The sequence below is a fragment of the Vanessa cardui genome, chromosome 8 (genome assembly GCF_905220365.1).
Source record: "Vanessa cardui chromosome 8, ilVanCard2.1, whole genome shotgun sequence".
Taxonomy (NCBI): Eukaryota; Metazoa; Arthropoda; class Insecta; order Lepidoptera; family Nymphalidae; genus Vanessa; species Vanessa cardui.
The window spans coordinates 8,310,740-8,331,470 of NC_061130.1; the positions used below are offsets into that span (position 1 = coordinate 8,310,740).

Here is a 20,731-nt window from a genome sequence, read left to right on the forward strand (position 1 = left end):
AAATAAGTACATTGTACTTTAAATCACAAGAAAAGTAATTATAACTATGAATACGAATTTAAATTACATTGCTGGTTTTAATGGTATTTCAAGGAAAAATAAAAAAAAATCGTTAAAAATATAAGCCAACAATAACTGACCGTAGTGGCGGTAATTCAATGTACATGCACAAAGCCATAACTAACTTTTGTAAAATAGTAAACTAAATTATTTTATTTCTTTCAGTGCTCGTGGATCATATTACTTAACAACAAATGGCGAATCTCCGTTTGGTAAGGGAATGGACGGTATATACACAAAAAGTAAAAGTAACAAGGGGAAAAAGATATAAAAAATAATATATATTGTTAGAAAAAGGTGATTCTACTTAATTACAAATTGTCTTCATATTACACTGAGGACCAAATGCTTAAAAATATGACTACTGTATTGTAAAATGACATATTTAAGGTGTTGTTGGTTCAAATAAATATTGGTCCTGCTGTATACAGCATTATATTAATATTATAACATGTACCTGCACAACTAGAACGTAAGATATATATTATTATACAATTTATATTTATTTATATTTGATTCGACGTAATACATTAATTAAAATCACATCAATAAAGCTTTATTGGTCTTTATGTTTGTATACATAAAACGTGTCAAAAATGTAATTTTTTTCCTATTTATTTTACATATGTTACTATTATGTATTAAAAAATTTTCTGACAAAAGGTCCGTTTATAATTATAGTATATTTCAATGGCATGTAATAATTAAACTATTTTCACGAATCCAATACGGATATGACCATAAATTAAAAGATATTAATTTATCTTCACTCTTCCTGCCATTGAAATTGACGATACGTACTGAAATGTACATTTAGTCGATACTTCATGAGTCCAATACATATTACATAATTTTATCACAATGCATAGTTTAATCTAGTGAGATAGTTGAAGTGAAGCCAATCGAAATTTTGTGGGCTGTCTGATTTTGTCTATCTGTATTTATTTATATTCATCATCAACAAAAATGGCTTGTATCTGTATATTTTGTTATAGAACAAAAATCGAAAAATAACACTTAATTTTTCAACAACATATTTTTAAATGTTTGAAAATCGAATACGTAATAGAAGTTATGCCAACATATTTTGGAATTGTATAGTAGAGATGTAGGAAACGCTTAGAACTTTTTTTTTTATATAATGTACTTAATTTTTTTTTTCATTTTACGGGTACGGAATCGGTTTCATTTAATTGTTAGTGATGCAACTGACAGCTACTTTTAAAAAAAGTTACATAATAAAAATGTCGGATGGTTTTTATTTTAATTGATAAATTTACAAGTTTTTTCACCAAATTTTGTCATAACTACATAACAATTTATGTACAAAATTATAAATGCGATTAAAAATGATTATGTGTTTCAATATACATCATCCTTGTTGACTGTTTTTAAAAAGTGTTCAGCGATTATAACTTCTATGGAAGTTGACAATGGATCATCACAATTATTGGGACAAAATATAAAGACAAAGTCAAAAGAAGTTTAAGAAAACTTGAAACAGCCATATGACCGAATAATTAGTAACATTTGTTGTACAATTTGAATTTAATTGCGTATATTCAATAATATTACAATTTTTAAATGAATATAGACTTATTTTTTAATATACTATTTACTTGTGTTATTTTCAATATATTTACTTACGATTTTCCAAATGCCCGTTTAAATGTTACTGTAACCAAAAATCTACGGAAAATGTATTTAATGTTTAGTAAAAAATTTTAATATAGAATTTCACGTAGTCGATTTGAAACACAATACATGAGTAGATTATACGCACAATATTGTATTACAACGAATGTAAATTTTATTATACAGTAGGAATTATGTATACAAATAAAAATAAATTGACCAAAGTACATCATTGTTATAATTAATACAAAAAAATTAACCCTTTGAATCTCTGACTCAAGCTCTTGTGATCATATTTTATTAATTACATAATCTTAAGTACTTCCATCATTTGAAATAAATTTGTATTCATTTACACCGAAACTTGAACTATTCGTAATCCATTGCACAACCATGTCATCTGAATTACCCATATATTCGTCTTCAGAAAACTTGACGAAATGAATCCTTATTTTTTCGGTAATCAAATATAGACCAAACGCTAAAACGCCAGTTAACAGGAATCTGAAATGAAGCACAAATAATTATTAGCCATATTAACTCGAAACTGTTATATTATGAAAATGTCTAAGTTAATCAATTTGTTTAACAAAATTATTGAATTATCACAAACTAGCAGAAGCCCGCGGCTTCGCTCGCATTAAAGGGTGATTGACATGTGTTAGACTATGTTCTTCCTAGGAATTCAAGTTTGTTCCACACCAAATTTCAAATTCGGTTCAGCTGTTTGGTTTTGATTGAAAGAGCGACGGACTAACAGGCAGACAAAGTTACTTTCACATTTATACCTAATATTAAAATATAGATTGATAGATATTACACCTATAATTATTTATATATGTTTAAAAATAAATTAAAATTCTAAAATGTATACGTGTTCATGGTACCAAATTGTCAAATATAACCAATACAGTTTTGACAATTTGACTACCGAGTGTCTAGAATTAAATGATCTTTTGGTCATTACATAATTTCGTTTCTTATAAATAATGTTTTGGTGAGTCAATTTCACTGGTATGTATTTAGCTATTATAATTAATATACTATCTTATTAATTAAATTTAAATTTTTGGTCTACTACGTAAGAGAGAATATAATACATAAGTGTATTTCCTCTTAAAGAACAGAAGCGCAGATTCACGCCTAGCTTATTATAGCTTATATCAAAAGCCTCGGAATTGTAGCAGTGCCTTGCATCTTTTTTTTTAATTTAAATGTCAGCCTATTTGAATCCGAGAGCTCTTGATCTATAGCCAAACAACTTAGTATACCAACAAATGCCAGAAGTAGAGAAGCAAAGGAATCTTTTTATTAGATAAACATACCTTCGATAATTTAAATTATTCAGTGTATTCAACAAATTCTCCGTTATACTTAGGAAGTGTCATATTCTGTACTACAACATTATTCGTTTTTGATGCCGAATAGATGTCCAATAAAAATTTTGTAGTCCAAAATGCAGAAAAAGCAACAGCGCCTAATATAAGCACACTGAAATACACACATACATTCATGGAAACTGGAATGTTGTTATTTGATCATATTAAAATGTGATCTTAATATATATAGGTACAAAGATGACCTCTACTAATACAATGAACTTTTGCTTGATAATCGATAAAGAATATGACTTTGAATGTGATGAGGTAAAATACCTGAGTTTTTCAATCTTTATCATGGCAACATTGCAGCGGAAAGCAACAACGAGGTAATTTTAAATTTGTGGATACATTTTTGAGTCGAAGTTTCTCTTGGAGTTTAATTAATTATATATGCAAACAACAATAATAATTGTTTTTGTTAATTTGCAGTTGACTTCGTGACTTTAATCCGTAATGAAAACAAAATATATCTTATCAAAAATTATTGTGCAATATTCTCTGTAAAAATGTTCATAATCTGTGTTTTAAATAATTCGTGGTCAGAATAATTTTACGAATGCTAAATCTACCCGAAACCATTACAATTTTTTTAAGTTATTAATTGAGAATGTCTGATAAAATAGATTATGACGTAAAATAATGTAAAGGATAAAATATAAGTGTCCATAACCACTCATAGACATAGGAGTTGTAAGAAATATTGACCATTCCTTACACTATCACCAACACCAGTGCGCTACCAACTTTGTGAATTAAGATGTTATATCAATTGTACCTAAAATTCGTTTAGTTAAAGGAACAAAGTTAATTTAATTAAGATATTGTATTCATTACGGCCTGTGTACGTAATGTACTTTGTGTTAGGTCTGATAAAAAGAGCAATGAAATCAATCAAGGTTTGAAAAATAAAAAATTAGAAAAATAGTCTTAAATGTAACTTACAATTAGCTACTATAATTGTATTTATAAACTTACAATCCCGCTCCCATTTTGGATAAAATTATTTTAAAAAAAATCTGTTCATTTAAACACGTATTGCAAATATTTTCCTAGCCTATTTCTATCACGGTCAATATCTCAATCACAACTGTAGATTAGTCGTCTAAATATTAAAAGCATAATAAACACAGAGCCTATTGTATTAGATGACGCTACCAGTGTAAACAACAAGGTTGAAGAAATTAAATGTTTATTATGAGTTTCAACATAACGTTTAACTGATAAATATTTAGGTTTACGTTTACAATTAATAATAATAACTAGTTGCCTATTGCGACTTCATACTGTTGAACTTAAATTTATTTTGCAAAAAAAAAAATCAATCGCAGCTTCACGTACCATCATCCTCCTGCCCTTATCCCAATTGTATTTGGGGTCGGCGCAGCATGTCTTCTCCTTCCATACTTCTCTGTTAGACGTCATCTCATAAGTAACATTCTTTCTAACCATATAGTCTTTCACACAAACCATCCATCGTTTCCTTGGTCGTACTCTACCTCTATATCCATCCACATCCATGCTCAAGGCCTTCCTCACAATATGTTCCTCATTCCTCCGCATTACATACCCATAAGATGATACCACACTAACCAATATGTCTAATTTAAAATATTACTAGATAAATATCATAATACAGTCAAAAAAATATCGCAAAATAATCATCAAAATCGGTCTATCCGATCAGATACGTAGCATATGGATAGCAACTTGGTATTCGCATGGAAAATATACGCATTCGTATTTTTCATGGTAGGTCATTAGAGCCAAAGCGTGGGTAAGCCACGTGGAAAAATTAAAAGTGCTAATCACATAACATTACACTAAAAAGGAGAAAACGTTAGTAAAACAACAAAAACACAGCTTCAAATTATTTCGAACGTTTTATGTTATATAAATAGTAGAGCTATTACGTAATAGATTGTGACAGACTAGAATTGTCATTACTAAATACCAAGCCCTCTTCTCCTTTAGAAGATCTTTTTCCCTCAAGGATAGCATGAAGTATAAAAAATTAAATAGGCACTGAAAATCCTTACATTATATTTAATAAATTAAAACACACTTATTACATTTAATTCAATAGTTGAATAAGGCAGACATTTCACGAAACACTATTAAATATATCCAAGCCTGTAAAATTTGCCATGGGTATATCATTAACTTCTCTATCCATCTTCATTAAATATTTCATGCCTAAATAAAGGGTAACCATAAGAGCTCCTGTTATAAGAAATCTGAAAAGAAACGTTGTATCAATTAAATCTGTACCAAAGTAATTAAGGAAGTAATATATATAAATATTCCACTTCCATTGTATATAATGCATATTTATTAATAAAGACGTTTCATTTTTGACGTTTAGAATTTTCTACTTTAAGTACATTTCTATCCGTTTTATTGTCATAAAACTACTAATAAATAATAAATAAATAGCCTACCAGCCATTCCCAGACAGAAAGGAGGTGATGCATATTGTGCTCAGAGTATCGGAAAATTACGATATAAAGGAAAAATGTTGCTACCATACTTGAGACCTTTTTTGGCAGTGTAAATAATTATCTTGAATGTTAATAAATATTTAATAATTACAATAAGTTATCGAGACAAGAATCGATATAAAAGTTGAATGTAATATAAGAGGAAATATAATACGTTTCCTCAAGAGAATAGCTGAGCGGAAATCGATTGTCATGATATGGATAAGTAATGTCGAGAAGAATGTTAAGTATTAAATGAATATCTATTAGAAGATGATCAATAAATAGATGGAATTAGTGAAGGGTGGAATGGTGAAGGAATCAGTAATTAAAATATTAATGGAGAGACATCAAAGGCAAAAGACACTATGCCGAGCTAAAAACAAATCTTTTTTTTAGTATTCTTTTACAAGCACTTTGCAATTGTCTTTTATAAAACAATATAAAGTAAAGATGTCACTGGTTCGGAGTGCAGATTCTACCGAGAAGAACCGGGAGGCAGCTCCGTAATTACTCTTTCCGAAGATTAGCGAAACATTATGATACTTTAATAATTTCTATATATAATATGACCGGTATGGAAGTCAACTAATGTTATCTTTACGCTTTTTCGTCTTCTATATAATTTTGTTTTGAATATATTTTAATTAATTAAAATATGCTTTATTTAGTTAAATATATGAAACTGAATCGACAAAGTTAATGCGATAGGTAAGGGAATGGTGACGATGACGATGATTGATTTTAAGTATTTTTAAAATGTTATTGTTTGTTTAAAAAATTTAATTATAAATTAGAAAGACTTTTAAGTTTTTCATAAATGCATAATTAATTATAACTCACGTTCCAGCTATAATAGTCATAATCCAACGATTCTAAAAATATAGCTCTATATTGAATGAATGGCAAATTCTAAATAAAGAATATTATTGAAACAGTCCATACTTTTAACTGTTTGTTTAAGAATAACAAGGAAGTGTACGATTTTGTAATTTACCAGGTAAAGTGAACCAAAGTTTTTTATTTGATAATTCTTAAAATCGGTAAATCGTTTTTAATAGAGTCTTTGACAAAAATCATGATTATTTGTAAGAAAACTAAATTTACAAACAAATCAGGCAAAGAAAGCACGGTGAGAGTAATATTTTGCCACTCCACCCTTCTGTGATTTGATCGTTGTATTCAAGTAAAATAACGTTTGGGAAAAAAAACAATGACCTAAATTGTAGAGCGTGAAAAGTAACGTATCAAGTATTAAGTTTCTAGTTTCGAACAAAACCGTAAACTCATAGGAAATCTTGTTCGATAGTTTCGTGTCAAGCTATTCTAAGTTTCTACACAAGTGCTTCATCGAATTAGAGTACTTCAAAGAAGATAAAATTCTGACCCATGGAAACTTTGTTAAAAAAATATACACACGCACCTCGCAGTTTTTCTAAATAGCACTTAAAATATTTTACCTAATGGAAGGAATATACAAGACTGACCGACCTAACCTAACCTAACGTAATCATCCAATTTGAAAACACTTTATAAAAAAACTTCCTACCCACTTAGAGCAGTGATATTTGTTTATGCAATATCCTTATTAGTTATAAATTAGATTAGTATGAGGGTTGTGTATTATATTCGTAGATTGTAAGTGCACGGACATTTATTTCTCAAAATATATACAAAAAATAAAAGATATAAATATAAAATATATACTTTTATTTAATTTTAGTTATCTAATTACACAAAACAAATAGATATTTTGTTAGTGATTGATATAATACAATAATTTATCACATACAATATTATTACGATAAATACGGATCTTATTGTTTATCTTTTGCGGTTTCAAACAAGATAGATTACTGTTTTAAGCGTTTTTTAGTAACCTTGATATTATCGGAGTTAAAACGGGCTAACTATCGATTCGGTTTAGGCAAAATACCCATCTAAAGTGCAATGAACACCTGGATGCAATCAGTTTATATAAAAAATATATTTTGAAACTTCAAATACATATATATTATTATATATACTCAAAATGTTCTTCAACGACACCATTTTGAAATGTACTTATTACCAACGCTTATCAACAGTTAGTGTTGGCCACACCACCATATACATATTCCAGAAAATATCGACACTATGTTGCATTCAGTATAAAAAAACATAATTTAAATAATGAGAAATCATAAATTTTATGCTTTCCCTTAAAACGAAAGTTATATTCAAATCGGCTATTACTAGTCAGCGTAGGTTTATACAGTTTTTATATGAAATACCGTATTCGTACAAACGTCTCTATTTATTTAATTCTATTAAATTAGAACGAAACCACGATTTCTAAATGAAAATGTAGGTGTGGTGAGTTCGTCGAAATACGGATCATTTGTAGTCGGTTCCCTTGGTGGTTCCTCCGTAGTTGGCTTTGCTGTTGTAGTCGTTATTGGTAGAGTGTGGTTCGTCACAACATCCATGGGCATCAGAGTGTACTTCGTTGCCCAGTATGCACCAAACGCTAACACGAAGGTCACTAGCAAACTTGGAAATTAAATAATATTATTATACGTCACTTATTTTAACTATTTAATTATTATTACCTACAATCCAAAGGCCATTTTACAGTCCTTGGTAATAATCTTGACACTGCTAACTGAAACTGAAAGTGCTTGAATCTTCTAATAATTGATTGATTCTTTTCAAAACCTCATAATTTCCATGTAAAGTAAGGTAGTAGTAAAGGCTTTTCCACATAAAGCCATTCTAATAATTTCGATTTTTTACAATAAAAATAACCCTTAAATTCATATTTTCAATTTTATTGAATATAAAATAAAAGGTAGCTGTTCGAAGGTAAATATTTCACAAATATTAACTAAGTTTTTAACATTTTAATCAGCTGTTCAGTAATATTCCAATTAAAATTGTGATTAGGTCTGGAAAAACTTGAGTATATTCAAATAATAAAAATGAAATCATGAGAAATGACACCAATTACACGAGAGGACAAAAAGTTTTGTTAATTTGAGAAAAAAGAAATCCCCATCATTAAATCAAATCCTTACTCTTTTATAAAGAGAACAATGACATGCGTTATCCGAGATGAAATTTGATTAGCAAATTGAACGTGTTGTACAATCCTACGACATGACTTAATTATACCTTTAAACGATTATACGCCCTTTTAAATGCTATTTAAGCCCGAAGAGCCAAGGTGATCCTGTGGCTGTACACGTGAATTTTAACCCATAATTCCTAGATTTCACCAAAGACAGTCATCACAGTTCGTTTGTAATTGATCTTATGCTCGGCCGTGAAAGAGAAAATTGTAAGGAAACATTTGCCAAATATTTTGTATAAGAATTAAACAAATTTTAATCCAATGCATAAGCTTAGATTCATTACCTATCGATCAACTGACGATTAATAAAACAAAAGGTTATTCGTTTGTGAGTCGAGATGGCCCAGTGGTTAGAACGCGTGCATCTTAACCGATGATTGCGGGTTCAAACCCAGGCAAGCACCGCTGTTTCATGTGCTTAATTTGTCTTTATAATTCATCTCGTGCTCAGCGGTGAAGGAAAACATCGTGAGGAAACCTGCATGTGACAAATTTCATATCAGAAATTCTGCCACATGTGCATTCCACCAACCCGCATTGGAACAGCGTGGTGGAATATGTTCCAAACCTTCTCCTCAAAGGGAGAGGAGGCCTCTAGCCCAGCAGTGGAAATTTACAGGCTGTTGTTGTTATTCGTTTAATTTTCGATTTCCAATAAATTACAAAACATTTCATTTGAAATGACACACTAAAAATTATGCAGATTGGCCATTTCTTCCCATTACGATAAACAATAGTCGGCAGGTGAGATTAGTAAAATGTTATGTAGATTAGTAAAATGTATTAATGCTATTAATAATGCATTATATGATAGGAAACAGGAAACCATAACCATACATTTTGTCACAAAAACTCTAATAATAGTTCAATAGCCATAGTAAAATGATAACGGCCTAATAATATGACAATCTATTGTTAAATGCTTGATAAGATTAATAGGAACTACTTATCAAATAAATACACAAGATCGTTAGATAAAATATGTTTATTTTAGATGTAATCACTAGATAAGTTTTATTGTTAACAAAAACTCAAAATAAACTTTATTCAAGTTTAGTTTTATAAGCGAGCAGCTATGTAATAGCCTGGCCACGGGACAATATCGGGAATAAGTTATTCTCCGTCTATACCCCGATTTTCATTGAAATCATCTATTCCACAATCACTTCCAAATATTAGTTCTTGTACCATAAAACGATTACTTTCTAAGCAATATCGAGATAATTTCGATAAAGATATTTCGCCATCGGACTTCCTTACTGGCCGCGGCGGCGAACGTCACTGTCCCGTGACCTGCAAACGGTGCCGCTCGAATTGTCGATTTGCCATTCGCTTCGCCGTTTGCATTGCTAATCCCCGTGGCCAGGCCGTAACACTGGTCCAAAATATCGATTTTGGTAAGTCAAAAACTGATAGAATGAAGTCTAGTCTTAGTACTAATAACGTTGTGCTACTAATAATGTTTTTCATTTATTAATTACATATTTACAAAATACAGGCAGAAAAATGAGGAACATTATGGTAATTGCTTGTCGTCACCATAGACATTGGCTCTGTAAGAAACATTAACTATATTTTACATAAAAAATACTCGATTATGTTAGGTCCATTAAACAGACTTGGCACAGATTTTTGCCATACAAACATCTCTGCAGACTTACAAGTCTAAATCAAAATACGGACTATGTATTGCCTCGGATATTTCATTCATTTTTCTTGGTGGTAGCCTAGTAGTACGTGGCTTTGTGCATGCCCGTCTGGGTAGGTACCACCCACTCATCAGTTATTCTACCGTCAAATAACAGTACTCAGTATTGTTGTGTTCCGGTTTGAAGGGTGAGTGAGCCAGTATAACTACAGGCACCTTGTGCTATCATAACATCTTAGTTCCCAAAGTTGGTGGCACATTGACGATGTAAGGAATAGTTAATATTTCTTACAGCGTCGTTGTTTATGGGTGATGGTGACCACTTACCATCAGGTGGCCCATATGCTCGTCTGCGAACCTATACCATAAAAAATAGAAATTAAATCAATTAATAATAATTCACTAATAAATTACTTTGGCCCAAATAAAACGCAGACATACATATAGACTTTCAACTTTCGTGAATGACTTTTCCAATACACGGACTTTGGTTTGCGCTGCTAAGTTGCACAAACACAGAAGTTGATAGAAGTGTGTTGTACCATTTACCAATAAACCAACACGTTATGTAACTCGTGGCTGTAGAGACACTCACCCTTTCAAATTGGAACACAAAAATACTGAGCATTGTAGTTAGGCGGTAGAATATGTGATGAGAGTGGTATCTGATGACGAGTTAAGAGACAATTTAAGGATAGTTAAATTATTAAATAAAATACTAAATTCCTGATATAATGTATGCTTCAATTAACGTATCGTCCATCCATTAATTGTGAATCAAACATTATACTTCAAATATTAGGTTTCACTAGCGTGCTTATATTATTATGGGATGATAAGGTCGTTGCCTCCGGTGAAGTCATTATGTATTTTGAAGTCCAATAGGCTCCAAAAGCCAAAAGCCCGGTGATAATTATGCTGGAAACAAAATAAATATATATTAATCAAGTATTAAGTTCATCATTAACAAACATTTGAATCTTACAACTTGGAAAGGAATGAAGAAGAAAGGGAGATATTTCGATTTTACATACCGATGACTATCCAAGCACTGTTACAATTTGTAATATAAATTTCATATTAAGAAATTAACTCCAACAAGGGTAAAAAGAAGCCTCTTGCGGACTCATTTCGGCGAAATATCAAACCTCCTACATATCTTTCAGATAGTCATGTTATCCGAGTGCTTAACGCAATTTAATATATGTAGGCAGGTACATAATAAATTTATTAATTGCAATTATCTATATTTACAATACAATGGTTTCGTTGTGTTTAATAAATTTCCAATAGAAATGATTAATGAAAACTTACCCGATTCAAATGCGATTTATGTTTAATGTATAAATAACACTTAACAATCAATATTATACTTACTATCCTAAAGGCATATTTGGAATAAGTGCTTTGTTCTGGAGCTAATTGCCTGTTATCACTAGATAGCTAGTGCTATTATAACAAACCAATAATTGAACTCTTTATATATAATTATAAAAACAACAATCCACCACATTCTAAGATGATTAAAGATATATTAAATGTTATTTCCTAACTATCTATTTATATCTTTCTATCTTTTTATGTTTACCTCAAACTTTTTAACCGACTTCAAAAAAAGGAGGAGGTTCTCAATTCGTCGGGGCTTTTTTTTTTTTTTTTTTTTTTTATTTTTTATGTATGTTACCGAATTACTCGAAGATGGCTGGGCCGATTTTGACAATTCTTTTTTTGTTTGAAAGGGCATGTTTTACAGGTGGTCCCATTGTTCCTGATCTCCTGGATCAGGATCTGATGATGGGATCCTGGAGAAATCGAGGGAACTCCTCAAATTTTATAGGCACACCTATAGTGATTTCGGTTTTATTCAAAGTGCCTTGGTTATATGCTCACGAAAAGTGACATCTGATGAAGTGGAACTGATGATGAAGACCACAACTAGTAATCAGAACCTATTAGTAAGTAACTATTTTACGGGCTTAGTTCTATTTCTTTAAGATAGTCGTCAAGCAATTGATGTTAGTAAACATGCCTATGAAGAAGTCTAGCTGATGGTGGACTACCAGGAGAACTCCTCAATGATTAACGGCATTAAAGTGAATGACAAACACTACCAATTGTAATTATAAATAACAAAACAACACTGAAAAGCAGTAAATAAATTTTTATAAATAAAAAAAAACCGCCTTCAAAAATTAACTAAAAAGAAAAAAATAATCAGTTACATCCATATCCAATTTACGATTTTTTAATCACCTTTTGAAGGCGGTGCCAACAAAGTAAATAAATTCCTATATTGAAATCATTTAATTTGTATCGATAGTAAGGTTTGTCTAATGGTGTAATCTATACAACAAAAAAAAAGATTTAGTTTTTTTATGTATGTATTATGTACCTATATGCATATATAGCAATGTTGGCACCGACTTTGAGAGGTGATTAAAAAATCGTAAATTGGATATGGATGTAACTGATTATTTTTTTCTTTTTAGTTAATTTTTGAAGGCGGTTTTTTTTTATTTATAAAAATTTATCTCTGGCTTATTTAATCTCATAACAAGTTTTTATAATCTAAATGAAGGTTTTTTTTTTATAACTAGATACAATTTCCTTCATTCAGTAATTTAATATAGCTAAAGTAATACCTATAAAATATATTACATTCATAGTATAGCTTTAAGTGCTCCCACGATTAAAACACTCGTCAATGATCCTTTTAGTTCATGTTTGTTAAACATTAATTGTCCAACAAATAACAATCATTGTAATTGTATCGTATTATAATATCGCAACACCATTCAGTAAACAATATACAAATATACTGTATTGAGGGCCGTATCTCAATCACTAGTAACTTTTATCTAAAATTAATGGAATCATGAATCATCATTACAGACATGTACATATCTAAAACGCCAATTTTATTTTATTTAGGTGCAATTTTTGAAGATTGAAATTTCTCATTTGGATATGGGAATGAAGAACCCTGCGTGTGCTGGATAAAATTGTTTCTCATCTGTATTATACCAATCTCAATGTATCAAACTATATTTGAAGAAAATCCAAACGTTTTCAAAGGAAGAGCGTTCAAAAGTGGAACTTATACAAAATATATGCCTAAGGTTTAATCTACCACTAGTTTTAATAATTAATTACAGAAATATTGAATTATCACACAACTATTTTATTTGAATCAATTGTTATTTATTTTATTAGAATCAGTATAAAATCGGCTAGGGTCAAAAAAGCTGCTAATTGTGCCAACACTCCAATGCTAAAGTACGTCTTGTCGAACGACAACCTCGGGTGCGGTATAGAAGTTATTGAAATTCTTGATGGGCGTTTTTTGAGTTTTTTACATTCAAGTGTAATCTGAAACGAGCAATATATTATCACCAAATATTTAATATTTACATTTAGCCGGCCTTGAGTAGAACCCACTCATAATTCATTTTATCGATAAACATAATTTTTATATGTTGCTACACAATTTTACGGTTCAGTGAATAAAGACACGTAATATGGGACGCATTATTTTATTTTTTATTATTATTAATAAATTTTATATTATTTTAAATATAAAATAAATAGTGACAATGATTATGACGAAGGTACAACACTATTATCTTTTTCCAACTTTCATCCTTGGGAAATTGTAAAGGGTAAGTTCTAACATACACGCATTTAGGTAGGTATGTCATATTTGCTTAAGGTGTATTTGATTTGTCTCGTTCTATAGAGTAGATAAATATCGTGAGAAAACTGGCATTTGTCCACGGAAAAACTGTAATATCCACTAAGGTCATAGCCCAGCAGTAAAATATTTACAAGCTACTTTACTATACAACCTCCACTTATGGAATTGAATACTCACTAACATGACACCAGTTGCACATAGTATTAAAAAGCCAGCAAATTGTAAATAAGCATGTAAAAACAAATATAGTTCGTCATCAACGACCATAGATATAATAAGCCCTATTGGAATCTGAGTTTGAGACCATAGAGCTCCTCCTATTAGTGTTTGTTCATCTCTATTCTTGGGCCTAGACTCCACATTTGCAGTAGCCCATAGAAACGCTGCTGCTATTACGATACCTAGACTACTGAATTTTAAAGTAAGACTAGCAATGTGAGTCACCATTAGTAATTATTTTTCTACATTTCATCAATTCAGTACTGTTTAGTAAATATAATTATTAAAGTCCATAATTGACTTTTAACATCAATTTTGACAGTTATAGTACACTCGACGTCAGTCTAATTTGAGTTTTATTGTATAGGTAAATTTGTATGTCGATCTTTTTTGCACGCCTCGTTGTATGTTGCATCAGAGAATTCTTGGTATATCCACCATTGCAAAGATAATTAATAATAATAAATTCTATCTTTTCAAAAATTTTTTTTTTTTTAGAAACGTAACATAACATAAAAAAGAAACACTGTCAATTGTAAAAATATACAGTAATTGATTCATTCTTATACACTATCGTTATCAGGTGAAGCATAGCATCTATAGTTGGATTATTGTGTTCCTCAGAGAGCAAATAAGACCATTAGAGCTGTGCCTACACTCATTCCGGCGTCGGACTTGCTATCTCATTGGATTATGTTAGAGTGAATTAAGAACGCCACTATACTTGTGCACACATGCACATTGTTGTTGAGGCCTTTGAAGCTAAAATCGTGACTAAAAATACATTTTTCTCCTCGGTTATGCTTATATTCCAATGGTAATTATTTCACCAACCGACCAATTTCGAGTAGTTCTTACAACAGCTAAAATTACAGAACAGTGCAAAAAGCATTTATTAAAATTACGCGTAACTAGACTTCATTATAATAATAGCCAAATTGTAGTTTAGTCACGGGAAATTTAACATGATATGATAAGATTTTGATCTAAACATATTTTTTCAAACGGCGAAAATTTTATTCATTTCATAAAAACACTAAACATGTTGAGACACGTTGTCATTTGTCATGTTTTTATCATTATTCAAGTGATTTATTTAACTGCTCACGAAACGCCAAAAAACTATGTAAGTTTTATGTATACCTATAAAAAAAACAATTATAACAACTAAAAAAAAACTATTAAAACTAAACAATTGTAACAGACACTCTACCTTACTTCCTATATTTAAAAAAGCTATTAATGATATATATACATACATACATTGAAACTTTAAATAAATGATGCAAAGTAACTAAAATATATGTCGTCGGTGAATAAAGTTTTTTAACGTTTTTGACATTTATTAAAATGTGTCACGCGCCTATGGGTGGTTTAATGACAAATAAATATGTATATTAAATACTACACAAAAAAATCAACAATTCTAAATAAGTAAATCACATTTACATTTGTTTACAAATTAGCAACTTATTAAATCAAATAAATCAAAATCAAATATCATCAAATAGGCAATTTTCATTATTTTTGTTTTAATTTTTAAGCCGACCAGTTAACTCTCCCCCTTTTCTTAAGTATTAATTAATGTTTATGTGTTATATCATGCTTAATATAATAAGTATTAATTGACGTCTCATGCAACAGGGTGAATTCACACTGAAAATCATAAATTTTCATATCTGCAAGGGCCCAAAGAGAATTGACTGCACCAACATAACATCAAGAATACACAATGAAACGAATTTAATATTAAACTTCGAAATTAAGAAAAACGCCACCATTAACCGGGTAATATATTACATACAGATAAGATTAAACTATTCCTTTATTATTTGATTATTTTCTGTAACCAGTAAGAGTAAACTGTATACACGTAAACAGATCAGCTTCGTTCAGTAGCAGCAGTAATGTTCCCTTCTTATAAAACCTTAGCTTTCAAGGTTGGTGGCAGTTTGACAATGGTAGCCCATTTGGTACTTCGTCAATCTACATCATAAAAAAATTAAAAGTTTAGAGTTTGTAGTGCCACGCTGTTCAACTAAAGTTTGTTAGATAAAGCGTCATAGAAGTCCCCACGATGGTTTTCGCTTTTAAGTTAATTATAAACATAATTTATGCATATGGAGATCACCATAACGTAGATTCATCATCACGAGCCTTGATATTTGGTGAGTAGGATTGTTTTATTGAATAGACACATAACCACTAAAGAACGAATTTTGGAAATTCTGTCCCTGAGGGGGTGAAATAGGATTTGAAATTTCAGGTAGGTAATATAAGCAATTTTCACGCGAGCAACAGCTACTTTATTATAATAGTTGAATTTTATTTCATGGTTTTGAAGTATGATTTAAAATAGAAAAGATGTTTTATGCTACGATAAATTCATCTGACGTCCTTAATGTGAACATGTGTTTTTAAAGGTGTAAACCCATTTTTTCTGTAATATTGTCAACAATTTTAGCTTGCTTTTTTTCATATAATATTGGATATCATAATTTAGAATAACAACGATTAATAATTGATTAGACCCAAAATTGTTTAGATGGACAAATATTTTATTAACTTCTTATTTTTAAATAGGGAAAAATTGTATCAATGATAAACAACAAACCACTCGTGAGACTGCAGATGAAAAATCCATGCGACCACCTCTTCATGAAGACAATATTTCAGAGCGTATTCAACATTACGCAAAATTGTTTATTTATGAAGGTAAGAAGATGTTGTATGACATAATTTTGTTTTAATCAAATATTTTATGGGTATTGGACACAACCGACATTTTAATATTTTAAATTAAAGATTCAAGTAAAACGAAAGGATTAAGACTAAATCTTCGCTATGATTCTTATAGTCAGTTTACCGTATACAATTCCCGATATTTCCGTCAATAATACGGCGACCTAGTGATATGTAGTTCAATCCTTACCACCTATGGGCTATGAGTACCAGGAAATAACTATATCTAATCATCTTATAATATTAAGTTTTTGATTTCAATCATTTACTTATAGACTATTCTTGCACAATCTATCGCAAATATGGTTTAAGTATTTGTATTAGATCACATTCATGACATTACACCTATTTATATCTTATATCTATAATTCCAAAGATTTGAATAAGATATGTACATATTAGACATAGTCTGACGCTGTAATTTTAGCACTGATATTCGCCTGAAAGATAGCCTCCTTATCTGTCTTCTTTCTACATATAATCTTGCAATAACGTTACTAATGTAAAATAACCCTTTTTTCAGTCATATCAAGTTCTAAATGTTGATATTGATGAAGTAGCGAAAAAGTACTATGGAGGAATGTTTTTATATGGAAATATAACCTTTAAGTCTATATTTTACAACGATGAATGCAACTTCTCGTGCACAGTTGCCGAAGTTTCCTTATCTCCTAAGAAGAAAAAACAGACAAAATGATGTAATCGGCACTTGGAACACAGAAAAACTCTATTAAATACTTGTGATCAATTACTTAAGCTCTATTGATTAAATAATGCTACACATTTTATAGATAATTAATGTTAATTTCAATCTAATAAATTAATAATGCTTTTATGACTCAAAATCAATAAAAAGAAATAGTATAATTTATTTTACACTACCGAAAATTTCCTAATTCGTTTTATCTCAAGTCCTAGGTTTAATAGATTTCATTATATTATAATAAATGGTATTGTGCTGGTTAAATAAATAAACTCATATCAATTACTAATTAACATTATTTTATTAATAAATAAATAAATTGTAACAGTTCATAAAATGTGTTGTTTCGTTTTGAATTATTCTTATTATTACAGCTTTGTACATTACTATTTGTGTTAAAATAATTATTATCAAAACTACAATTCGCTGATATCAATCAAATGGACAATTTTCATTATGGTCCAGCTGCACGCAGTACATTCCACGAGATCTGAAAATTAAAAGTATTGTTTCGTGTATATATTTTTAAAGGAAAGTATAATTTCAATATTTAAAAGATAATTAATAGAACTCGTAAAAGTTATACATAGTTATTTTTATAGAGCCTTCGTGTATCGTTTTCGCATAAAGATAGACCAGGTACAGAATGCCATTCGGCATCAGGACCTTTTTTTTAAAGACAGAATTTGTCAATAAAATATTTTAAATACAGTCAATCATAAAGGCTAGATTTATTTGAACTTTCTGGTTTCAGTATATTCTTCTTTTCTTTAATAATGCAATAAGTGTTAACTTACGATTCGGGTATATCGTCGCCGATCCTCACTGCTTTGCGATCGGTACGCAAGCCCCATCGCTCTTGTTTTGGACATGTGGAGTCGCATGGTACACCAATCATGCGTATGCGCCGACGCACGCTCGCAGCAAAATAACATGAACTCATAAAATGACTACATCGCGCAATTCCTGCAAATCAATTAAAAAAGTGTGATTTCAAAATTCAATACATTACAATAATTCAGTCTTTAGGCTTTTTACAACGTCACCATCGAATCATTGAAGCGATATTAATTTAATTGACAATTGAGCAAAGTTAGGCCCTGCAAAAATGCAGCACTCTATATTCTGAGTAATTAAATGATGTTGACGATGGGTTTACGTCAGGCTCGTTAAGCTCATTTCCTTGTTAGGTTATAGGATCAAACGAAACCCTAGATTACAACCTTTGCATAGGTGTATAAATTACTTACAGTATTTGTATATATGATATATACAATGATTGAATATGTGTATATTTTACGACTCAAATTCGTAGGAATCCATTACTTATAAAGGTATACAAATTGTACCATTTACTCTTCCATTTCCTTAAAACCTTTCATGATTTGTAATAACTGCGTTTATCAATGAAAACATCAGTTTTGAATATTATAATGACCTATTAATTATAAAGATTCCGGACTATTGATTTGTATTCCACAAGTTTGACGCATTTTAAGTTACCACTTCATTAATCTCATGTATTTATCCAAAGTTTGTCTGATTAAAATCAGTGTGTCAGTGATTATACCGCTTTTTTACGTAATTTAACTAATTTTAATTTGTAACTGTTTCTCTAAAGCTATTTAAAACAACAACGTAAATAGTATTAAGTTAAGCATCAGATTGATAATCAAAATATTATCATCTAAGATTTTCATGAAGAATAAACGATAAGATAGAAGTTTATAATATCTAATATATAACTAATTATCAAATACTAAATTGATAAAGTAAGGCTTGTTTTACATAAGTGTTGAATTTTTACCTATTTTATGTTTAAATCTTAAGATTTTCATATTTCCGCGTCTGATCTAAAAATACAACAAAGACTATATTTAATGTATGCGGCATTGTTTGCTTGTATTTTCTTAATTTTAAGTACGTTACGTACGTACGTGCGTTGAGACTATGATTTTATGAAGATATATGAGATAATATTTATGTAAGAAATAACCCTGCAAGTTTTAAATCGGATATACGAACTTTTATACCTACCTTAGTTTTATATTATGATACTTTGTCGTATAATTTATGACAATAAATTAAAAAATAAAAAATTCCAAATTGAATTTAGAATCAATCAATCAACACAACAAAATAGTATTATATAGTATATAGTATTATGTTAAAGCCTGACTTAAATAGCGATATTGATAGCATTAAATATCTAATGCATACTCATAAAGTGTCCCTTGCATCCAGGCTGAAGTCTCCCGCCGTTGACACAGAAGTCAGCGTGACCCACTTGACCACTTTCGCCAAGGAAACCTGCATTTGTATGTATCACTTGTACGACGTATGCGTCGTCTCTACCGAGGCGGAATAATCTCGATCCGTAATTAGATACTAGGGGACGCGCTGGATCTAAACCTGATGACAAGATAATTAAAAGTATATAAATAAACAGCCATAATTACTCATTTGATTTTGTACTTATTCACTTCGAATACAAAAAAAACATGTAAAATGCAACACGATAAAAATTAAAAAAAAATAAACAAAATATTTCCATGAGTAGCGTGATAAGTCCTGGGCCTGATAATGTCCAGACCTGGGACTTATCAACTGACGCACTACATTATGAAGGACAACAAAGGATTTTTTTATTTAAATTGGCATATTTGTATATTTTATTCTGAGACAGATATGCTACTGTATGTACGTACTTCTATTAGACAAAGCAAAGTGCAGACATTAGACGCATATTACCAAAACTCAAAGTGCAATAATGTTATTTAAAATTTAAATAAATGGGTAATCTGAGAAAATATAGATGTGGTAGAAGATCTTTCTAGGGCACGTGACAGACAAACCAGGAACTGAAGTAATATGTCGTCATACGTAGTAGTGCAAAAAATTACTAAGCTGCAATTTATTTCCATTTAGAGCTTTAGAACACAGCTTTAGATCAAAACGAAACATATGATATATAATTATCGTTATAACAAATGTCATTCAATTTTAGTCTTTATAAACAAGAAGCAGTGATGACATAACATATTAAAATATTGTGTAAT

The 20,731-nt window shown here is 30.1% G+C and overlaps 3 protein-coding genes and 1 long non-coding RNA gene across 5 annotated transcripts in view; 2 read left to right on the top strand and 2 right to left on the bottom strand.

Moving 5' to 3' along the window:
* LOC124531972 (inactive pancreatic lipase-related protein 1-like) overlaps positions 1 to 1,922 on the top strand; it is a 42,897-nt gene extending 40,975 nt beyond the window's left edge. For both annotated transcript variants that reach the window (XM_047106576.1, XM_047106575.1), the window contains exon 8: positions 226 to 1,922. In XM_047106576.1, the coding sequence (XP_046962532.1) occupies positions 226 to 331 (106 nt within the window). In that variant the 3' untranslated portion in view covers positions 332 to 1,922. The remainder of the gene's footprint in view (positions 1 to 225) is intronic.
* Positions 1,923 to 1,991: 69 nt separating this feature from the next.
* Positions 1,992 to 3,511, bottom strand: LOC124531974. Its single transcript, XR_006966617.1, has 3 exons — positions 3,351 to 3,511; positions 3,021 to 3,186; positions 1,992 to 2,199 (listed from the first exon to the last, which is right to left on the bottom strand). It is a non-coding gene; the product is annotated as an uncharacterized LOC124531974 (long non-coding RNA).
* Positions 3,512 to 14,905: 11,394 nt separating this feature from the next.
* Positions 14,906 to 17,726, top strand: LOC124531977. Its single transcript, XM_047106581.1, has 4 exons — positions 14,906 to 15,353; positions 15,872 to 16,015; positions 16,811 to 16,942; positions 17,493 to 17,726. Exons 1-4 carry the CDS (start codon positions 15,270 to 15,272, stop codon positions 17,664 to 17,666), a joined length of 534 nt encoding a protein of 177 aa, XP_046962537.1. The 5' UTR covers positions 14,906 to 15,269; the 3' UTR covers positions 17,667 to 17,726.
* A 242-nt stretch (positions 17,727 to 17,968) lies between these two features.
* The window catches only part of LOC124531766, a 49,847-nt gene continuing 47,084 nt past the window's right edge, over positions 17,969 to 20,731 (bottom strand). The window contains exons 5-7 of the mRNA XM_047106288.1: positions 19,893 to 20,084; positions 18,470 to 18,638; positions 17,969 to 18,162 (exon numbers count right to left, since the gene is read on the bottom strand). Coding sequence (XP_046962244.1) covers positions 18,105 to 18,162; positions 18,470 to 18,638; positions 19,893 to 20,084 — 419 coding nt within the window. The 3' untranslated portion in view covers positions 17,969 to 18,104. The remainder of the gene's footprint in view (positions 18,163 to 18,469; positions 18,639 to 19,892; positions 20,085 to 20,731) is intronic.

Coding starts and splice junctions, on each gene's coding strand:
- LOC124531977 (XM_047106581.1), top strand. CDS start 15,270: ATGTTGAGACACGTTGTCATTTGTCATGTTTTTATCATTATTCAAGTG. Junction 15,354..15,871: donor ACGAAACGCCAAAAAACTAT/GTAAGTTTTATG, acceptor CTCATGCAACAG/GGTGAATTCACACTGAAAAT. Junction 16,016..16,810: donor AAAACGCCACCATTAACCGG/GTAATATATTAC, acceptor ATTTTTAAATAG/GGAAAAATTGTATCAATGAT.